General features: G+C 41.5%; 1 protein-coding gene across 1 annotated transcript; it reads left to right on the forward strand.

Moving 5' to 3' along the window:
* Positions 1-5,670: 5,670 nt before the first annotated feature.
* Positions 5,671-6,098, forward strand: LOC117026906 (small nuclear ribonucleoprotein G-like). Its single transcript, XM_033114156.1, has one exon. The coding sequence runs from the start codon at positions 5,754-5,756 to the stop codon at positions 5,982-5,984; it is 231 nt and encodes a 76-aa protein (XP_032970047.1). The 5' UTR covers positions 5,671-5,753; the 3' UTR covers positions 5,985-6,098.
* Positions 6,099-8,951: the final 2,853 nt, after the last annotated feature.

Genomic DNA, 8,951 nt, shown 5'->3' on the forward strand with positions numbered 1-8,951 from the left:
GGGGCTATGTATCACAGTGTCACCTAAGAAGCCAAAGGCAAGTATTCCATGAGTCTGCAGCCAAGACACAGTTTCTTCCTGGATGGGGCAGGAAGTTGATCAAATTCAGAAGAGAAAGACCAGGCTGCATAGAAGAAAAGAGTCATCTCTGAAAAGGTGCCCCCAGGAAGGATGCCATCTTTAGTGTGGCTTCTACGTCAGTGGTCACAAACTTGGCTCCACCTCAGAATTAGCTGGAGTGCTTTTAAAGAAAATCCGATTAGTTTAGTATTTATCGAAATCACAGTTACTATGAACAAGCAGTTCTGGCATAGACAGCCCGGGGCACAAACACCATTGCTGTGGAGGCGTGTGCTGTGATGCCCGGAATTCGGCCTGGGCAGCACTCTAATGGCTTGCTAGCGTCAGTCTTCATCTCCCCATGTACTGCTTACTACCAACTCGAGCTTCACTTGGCCCTTCAGCACACAATTTTGCACATCTACCTGTAACCTGGTGGGGTCCCTAAGGTGCCCGACGGGAAGGGACGGGCCCTGGGAAGTTGTGTGAATACGTTAAGTGAAGTTCAGTTAAGAGACCTGCATCCTGTTGTATAGATTATATATTATACATTTATCCATTTATTGCTGTACACTGAAGCTTTTTCTCAAACTTTCCTTGCTATTATAGTGTTGCAGTAAATATCCTAAGTAGCTAAAACATTTAAGCCTCACATTATTTCCTTAGGAAAATTGTAGAGAAGTGACGTCTAGGACGAAATTGTACATGTGTGTTGAAGGCTCTGAGTATGTATTTCACATAACCCTCCAGAACAGCTGCACACATTCACTTACTCATCAGCAGTTTCCCTGAACTTTGCCAAATTTTACCCTATTCTTTTAAAAATCTGTGCCATTTCCATAGGTGAAAATTGACATTTATTGCCTCTCTTTGAATTCTACTGACTTTGACCTTTAAGAAATTGCTGTCTTTTTAGTTAAATGACTTGTTTGAGTAATTTTGGATATCAGAATCTCAACCCCCATATTTGTTATCTATCAATAAAGTTTTTTTTATAAGAACTAGAAGTTTTAATTTTTAATACAGGACTTTAAGAAGATGAGATAAAGCAAAACTATGAAGGATATACAGTAGGTTCTAGATACTTAGTGTTCTATATGTCTTCTTTAAGGAAAAGCGAATTTTTAACCAGTCCCAGCACTGCTACGTGTCTAGCGTGGAACTTCCTAATGTGGGTTGGATGTGGTTGGAATAATCCGTGCCGAGATATTCCAATTTTATTTCAGGCATGTACTACCAAGTTCTTAGTTTTTGCTTAGGTAGTTCTTCAATGGGCAATCTTCAAGGATGGCATCTTTAGCACTGGTTTCTTTGGAAGAGTTCACACTAGTATGCTTTGCACTGTGTCTTTTGTGCCCATGTGACCCTGTGGATCCATTTATTGTGGTAATCCAAATACCCTGTTACCCGAATACACGTTCCCTGTATCCTGTCTGATATGATCCACTTTCGCTCGTCTCCTTGAATACAGCCAGGAGCTTGATTTCTGAATAACTCAAGTCCTAACTCCAGGCAGTTCAACGTTTTATTTTTCTTTCTGATGAGTTTGTGCAAGAGAAAGACCTTTTATCTTTCTAAAGACATATTTGATTCTGTGGGACGGCTGGGTTCACCTGGGAGGCTCTTCTGCCTTATCTGACATTGGCTGGGGTCACTCGGGCCCCTGTGCTCAGCTGGGAGCTCGTCTGGGGCAGGAACATCTGGCACATCAGCTGGGGTGTCTGGAATGGGTGGGGGCTGGCCAGGCCCCTCTCATAGCCTGGTTGGATTTCTTTAATGGCTCAAGGGTTCTAAGAGCAGCCAGATTCCCAGGTCCTAACTACGTCATCCTGCCTCCTCGCAAAGCCATTTCTGTGAAGGGAATGATCAGTGGTGTCATGGAAGCCGATAAAGATGAGCACTGGGAAAAGGCTACCGGTTGGATGATTGGAAGGTTCTGGTAAGAAAAAGACAGTTTCAAAAAGCGATGGTGTCTAAGGCTGGATGGCAAGGGGCTGAGTCTTTGCCAGAATCCAGCTCTCTTTACTGGGGGAATTCCTTGGACACTGGTGCTAGTGAGATGCTCTTTTATAAACATTTTATCGAGGAGTAACATTGGAAAAAATGCCTAGGCTAACCCTCCTCTTGATAGGTTATAATGAATGTTAGCTTACAAAAGACTTTGAAAAGTAGGGCCATAGGAACACCTGTTTAACTTTGTTCAATCAGGTTTTGTGACACTTGACCATGGACCTTTTTCTGTTTGTTAAGACCTATGAATAAATTGAACACTAGGAGTTTTTATAAATTTTACAAAGCTGGGATCATACTCTATATTCTGTTTTGTAACATGAAAAGGCAGTGTAGTATATTGTCCAAGGAGTAAATTATATGCCCTTTTTTGCTATGAAGAATCAAATACTAGTATTACGTTTCTTAAAACCAAATTTAGGATAACGTTTTAGATCATACATTTCTAGCTTTCAAGAGTTGGCAGTCTTGCTTTGGAGTATAATTGCTGTCACTGTTGATGTTTTATAAAGTGTTAACTTGTGAAATGTGTTTAACTGTACAACAGATTCTGAATATTTTAGCATTTCGGTCCTTTACAGATGAGAAGAGGGAGGTGAAAGGAAGTGCGTCAGGAGGATGGTGAAGGTTAGTTTATAAGATATTTGGTTCCCTTTTAATATAGAGAATACAAGTTGGCGTTACTGATTTCTGTTTCTGGGCAAGAGCTTCAAGTTCAAAAATCAATGCTTTATGCTTTAACATGAAAGCATTTGGAAGTACTTATGGATTCTTTATTTGGTTATAGAACCCCTTGGTAACTTGTGTGTTAGTGGGGTGTGGCAAAAACATCAGTTATAAAATGTAATCATCACAAAATAAGAATTTTTATTTATACTGGATTCTTACTATGTGTCAGGCATTGTGCTAATGACATTAAAATGTATTTTCTCATTTAATTCTTACAGTCACCCTTTGAGGTCACTTTTGCAGATGATGGAAAGTGAGGCTTAGAGAGGGAAAGTAACTTCCCAAAGCCCACCCTGTAACTGTTTATAGGTGGGGTGGGCACAAGCTCGAGCTAGCATCTTGGTCCTTTGCCACACTTTGTACATATTTTCTCAGCTGCTAACGATAAAGTGTTAACGAATGATTTAATATATATGTATATGTATGAAACTATATGTATCTATCAGAATACAATCAGGTGTCAACCATAATAGATGAGGTTGGCTGAAATATTTTTGGCATATTTAAAAACTCCCCCTTAGAATAAAACTTTTGCTACATTTGTGATTGACTCTCTAAATTGTCTTGTGAATGTTTCCTCCCCCTCCCTTGGCAACAAATAATGAACTACTATAAAATAAGTAACAGGAAAGAAGAACTAAAAATAGGGATTTGGTAAGTTCAAACCGGATTTAAGGGTCCTTGATAAATCACATTGCTTCTAGATGACACCGTTATATCATGAGATTATTTTGATCTAAGAGGCTCAATCTGAGGTGGATTTGGGGGTGCTTTAGTCTAGCAGGTGGGTTTCTGGCAGGCAGTGTGACGTGTGAGAAGCGGTGCTGGCCTGAATGCCCGCACCTGGGATACCTACGTCTGCAACCAGCCACTTCAGGGGGTGGTGTGGGGGATTCAGCACGTCAGGTTCCATTTCTTCCTCCGTAGAAGCAGGGGTATTTTTCTCACTCCACAGTCCCCTGATTTAGGGCTATATTTCTTGACTTGATTGAGCTGTTCAGTTATTGAAATAGTTTAATGAATATAGTGCATATCATCTTAAAATTCTATTTAAGACGTGTCTGCTTAAACAAACAAAACAGAGCCTCAGAATAAAACAGGCCCTTCTGAAAACCATTCAGTAATCTAGAGGCATTGAGAAATTAATACGCCACAGAAAGCATTATCATAACTGTGGGGACAGAACCAGGAATGCAGTTTCCAGGCTCTCGGCCTCACGTGGAAAGGTGCTCACTCGGGTAGTAAATGGCCATCAACTGTGATTGGATGGCCACCAGCTGTGGCTAGTTGGCCATTAGCTGTAACCACTGAGCCATTGGCCACTAATATAACTGCTGTGGCTACGCTAGCAGTAAATGGGGGCTAGCGAGAAGATGGTGGCTGAGCTAGCAAGAGCGGATTGCAGGTAGCACAGCGGATTGCAGCTACCAAGTGAGGTGGATTGGCAGAGAAGCGGTCGGCAGGATGCGGATAGTGTGGCTCCTGCTTCCTGTGTCTCCAACCCAGCCACCAGCGAGACTATAGAGGTATGACTCCCCTATCTATTGGCTCCGTGGGTGTTCCTTTTTGGCCTCACCATGTCCTGCGTTCTTATGTGGGGAGCGGGACCAGAGACCCCGCATGACACCCTGCATGACAGTAACCAAAGAAAGGGTAGAGATATTGTGGTTTTTATGTCACAGAAATTGTGCACATTTAATAGAGGGAATAATATGGCTAAAATAAATGAACAAAACTATGATGGAAGTAAAATGAAGATTACAGATGACAACGTATTGATATATCAGGCACTTATGTATCCTGATTTTATGTATGTTTATATATATTTATATCTTACATATTTGTAAGAAGTTATCAAGTTATAGGTCATGACCCATTTAGTGGTTGTGACCGTTACTAAAATAAAAGATCAGAATGCATCATGCAGTGATGATAATGTTGTGTGAAATTTGTTCTGCATGTGCGGTGCACAAACACATTTGCCTGTGTACTATGTCACAATGTAAAACGTATTTCTAACTGGGCCAGGGTCATTGATGGAAGGAGTGTACTCAGTACAAATTAAGATGTCTACTTGAGCGGTACTTAGTTTTGAATTGGTCTGATTTTTTAGTAATTCTTTTCTTCATTGTTTTTCTAAATTAGATTTGTAAAACAAACAAAAAATGAAAAAAGAGATATTTGAGAGTTAGTTGTTGCTCTTTTAGTTTAGCCTGGAAGAGGGCCTCAGGACAAGGCCAGTGGCGAAGGGATTTCGGGCGCCATCTCGTGGCCTTTGGGTTACAGTGCAGCATACTCCCTTTAATAGATTACTTGCAAATCCTGTTTCTGATGTCCTAAACTGTACAAATGACCAGAGCTTGAAGTTAATGAAACCACACCTGCAGAATCAATTCTTCCGTCTAACCTTGGCCAATCAACTCTAAAGTGTGTGCTATCTCCCAGATTATCATGAGAGGAAAACCAGTCAGTGCTATGTCTCTTGAGATTGGGTCACAAGTACTCTTTTTATGTAAGGACAGTGCACTCGTAGGTGATATGGCCTTCAGTGGAAGAATAGGAAATGGGCTTACACTCCCCTTCTCTGTGACGCTTTCCCTCATCTCTATCTTTCCTTGTAGTTGCTTATGTTTGCCTTGGAGCCACCACAGGTGTCAGTGTTTTTAGCATTTATTACACCGTATTGCTGCTTTCATTTGGGGGACTGGGCTCCTTGAAGGAATAGACTGTGTAATATCTTTTTATCCGCATTGCCTAGCAAAGTACTTTGCACATGGTATAGGTAATAAATACTGTATGTATGAACAAAGGTATGATTTAGGCGAATTTGGGTATTTGACCTGGCTTTTGAATTTGTTCATTAAAAAATTGTAAGTTTGGGGTTTGCCGCAGGAGCGTTAGGAAGGCCACGAATTCCGTTTGGATGCTTCTTTTGAGCTTGCTGTGTAGGCGCCATGAGCAAAGCTCACCCTCCCGAGTTGAAAAAATTTATGGACAAGAAGTTATCGTTGAAATTAAATGGTGGCAGGCATGTCCAAGGAAAATTGCGGGCATTTGATCCCTTTATGAATCTTGTCCTAGATGAATGTGTGGAGATGGCAACTAGTGGGCAACAGAACAATATTGGAACGGTGGTAATTCGAGGAAATAGTATCCTCATGTTAGAAGCCTTGGAACGAGTGTAAAGAATGGCTCTGTTCACCCGAGAAATTAACTGCTTCCCCATGTCCCCTCGCCACAGCTGCTGTTTTACTACAATATAAAAATTGGATCGGGTACATTTTCATGTTGAACTCTTTTGTTAAATAAACTTTTGTAATAGTCAAAAAAAAATTGTAAGGTTAAGTCTCAGGAAAGTGGATCTTTAAAACTAGTTTTAGGTTTTCACATGATGCCAAAACTGTGTGTTATGTTAATGGAATTGGTAAAAGTTGCTTTGCTAAGACTAACTGCATCATAACTATGCTAAATATTTTAAAAGCTAGGTAAAAATTTTAGAATTTATAGAAGTGTGTGTGTATGTGTGTGTATGTGTGTATGTATACACTCACACAAGCATATCTGTCTCTCTTGAAATGGAGATTTTTATGGAACTATTTACCTGAAATACACATTTTTATCCATTCATATATTGATAACTATTCAAAGATATTTCAGTGACATAGTGTTGTCAGAAAGTTCATGGGTAATGAAATACAAGGATGCATCCCATGACATCAGATGGGGGGTACAAAAATATCATTAAGTAGGTACAAAAATATCATTAAGTAATAAAATAGTGGTAATGAATTTGAGAACAGAATGTACAACCTGGAAGTCTACTGACAGATGGAAAGTTTAGGATGTAGGATTCGATGTGCCCTTGGTCAGAGAGGAAAGGATGGGAGTGAGGACTGATTCCTTGCGTGGGATTCTGGGCCTTAGGAAATCCCTGGGAGAACAGTCTGCCGTAATCACTGGGAAGCTCAGAATACTGGCAAGGCTTAACTGGGATCAGAAATTGCAGGGAGAAGCATGGGATTACAGATGTTTTACACACATACACACACACACACACACACACGTGCACTTGAAAGACATTGCCTAGCGCATGTCATAGAAACTTCAAGTCACCTCTTGACATATTATTTTGGATAAACTATCACGGCAGGGTCTGTCCTGTTCCAGAGGCAGCTACTGAACTATAGTGGTCTCCTCCTATCTTTAATCTGTTGGCAGCTGTCTCTAGAGGGCTTTCTCCACCTTAGCACGAGTGACACCTTGGGCCGGCTAAGTCTTTGTTACGAGGCTGTCCTGTCCATTGTGAGATGCTCAGCAGCTCCCTTGGCCTCTACCCACTAGATGCAAGCAGCATTCTCGCAGTTGTGACAGCCAAAACCGGCTCCAGACATCATGTCCCCTGGGGGCAAATTGTCCCCGGGTAAGAAGCACTGCTCTAGGTTACAGTAAGTCAGCGTCTTCCAGGAATAGTTCTCCTTTAGGTGGGGCCTGGTCAGGCCCAGGCCCATCCTTCCCAGCAGGGGATGATGATCCTTCCTGAACACTCCTTTTTCAGTCTCCTGTAAATGGCCACAAGAGATCATCTTCAGGATGGAGGTTTGGACCTGTAGGCTTTCAGAAGTCAGCTGTTCGAAGGGGTAGTTTGTAAAAGGCACTGAGGAGGAGTACATTTAATGCTATTTTATTCATGGCTATTTACGTTACCCAATTAATATGAAAGTGGTGAGTCAGGATGTATTTTCACTTATTTGTAGGTCCCCAGAAATTACTACGCTATCAACACCTGTTTCCGTAATCAAATACTAAGCTCCTTAAGGGCAGAAAGTTGTTTTTGGTTACTGATATATGCCAAGTGTGGAGAGTGGGTGATCAAGTTGCTGAATGTTGAATGAAATATTGACTGGCTTTTCCGAATGGATCTAAAAATAGTTGTCCTCCTTGTAACCATACCTAAAATGAGCATGAGGTTAGAAAAGCTCCATAGAAAGGAAACTTAATCAAGATACAGGCTTCTTCCATGAGTAAAAAAATTTGTACATTTCAGATTGGAAAGAAGAAAGCTGAGACTAGGATTCCTATTGTATTGGATGTATTGACAAGGTTTTCATAAACCTGTTTGAACACCAAAGTACTAACAGTCTTCAACTTTACTAATAGGTTGGCTTCTACAATTTCAACTCTGAGCTAGCATTTAGAACATACTTTGTTATGGCAAAGGGTTATAAATGGCAGTTGGATTACGATGTCCATGTTCAAATGCCTGTCACTAATCACCTGCCATTTTATGACAGAACTCAGAGTTTCAGCCAGGAGGCCAGTAATACCCCCAGTTCTAGATGGCTTCTCCCAGCGTGATGAGGGGATTAGCACGGAAGACAGGACGAGGCAAATTCTCTTGGGTATCAGGTTCAGTAAGTACATGGCATATCTGGAGATAATTACAACAAATTGCCATATTAGGGTGGCAATGGGTTGATGAAGTAGCACTGGAGTTCAGCTTTTTTTATTATTTTAATTGGGGAATATTGGGGAACAGTGTGTTTTTCCAGGACCCAGCAGTTCCATGTCAAGTTGCTGCTCTCAGTCTAGTTGTGGGGGGCACAGCTCAGCTCCAAGTCAAGTAGTTGTTTTCAGTCCAGTTGTGCAGGGTGCAGTTCAGCTCCAGGTCAAGTCGCTGTTGTCAATCTAGTTGTGGAGGGCGCAGCTCACTGGCCCATGTGGGGATCGAACCGGTGACCTCGGTGTTATAAGCACTGCACTCTAACCACCTGAGCCAACTGGCCGCCCAGAGTTCAGCTTTGTATATGGTCATTTGAATATTTAGGGATTTAACTTTTATTCGTTAAACTAAATACAAACATATAAGTTGTTACTTATAAATTTGGTACAAGTTGAAAACATGAATTTAGAGAAAAGGGGTGGTGTCCGAAGGGCTTTATGGTGTACAGAGCGGTGAGCTCTGGGGTCAGCTGTCCCTACCAGATACCGGGAAGATGACTGCTCACAGCCTATTCTTTCCTGCCACCCCAAAGGTACCGAGAGCTGAGCCGCAGTGGAGTGGTAAGAACCCAGAAACTAGATTGAGCGTGTCTGGGTTCAAAGTCTGACAGCTAGCTGTGTGACTTTGGGTAATTTATCTGAGCTTTAGTTTC

Source organism: Rhinolophus ferrumequinum, chromosome X, assembly GCF_004115265.2.
Source record: "Rhinolophus ferrumequinum isolate MPI-CBG mRhiFer1 chromosome X, mRhiFer1_v1.p, whole genome shotgun sequence".
NCBI lineage: Eukaryota > Metazoa > Chordata > Mammalia > Chiroptera > Rhinolophidae > Rhinolophus > Rhinolophus ferrumequinum.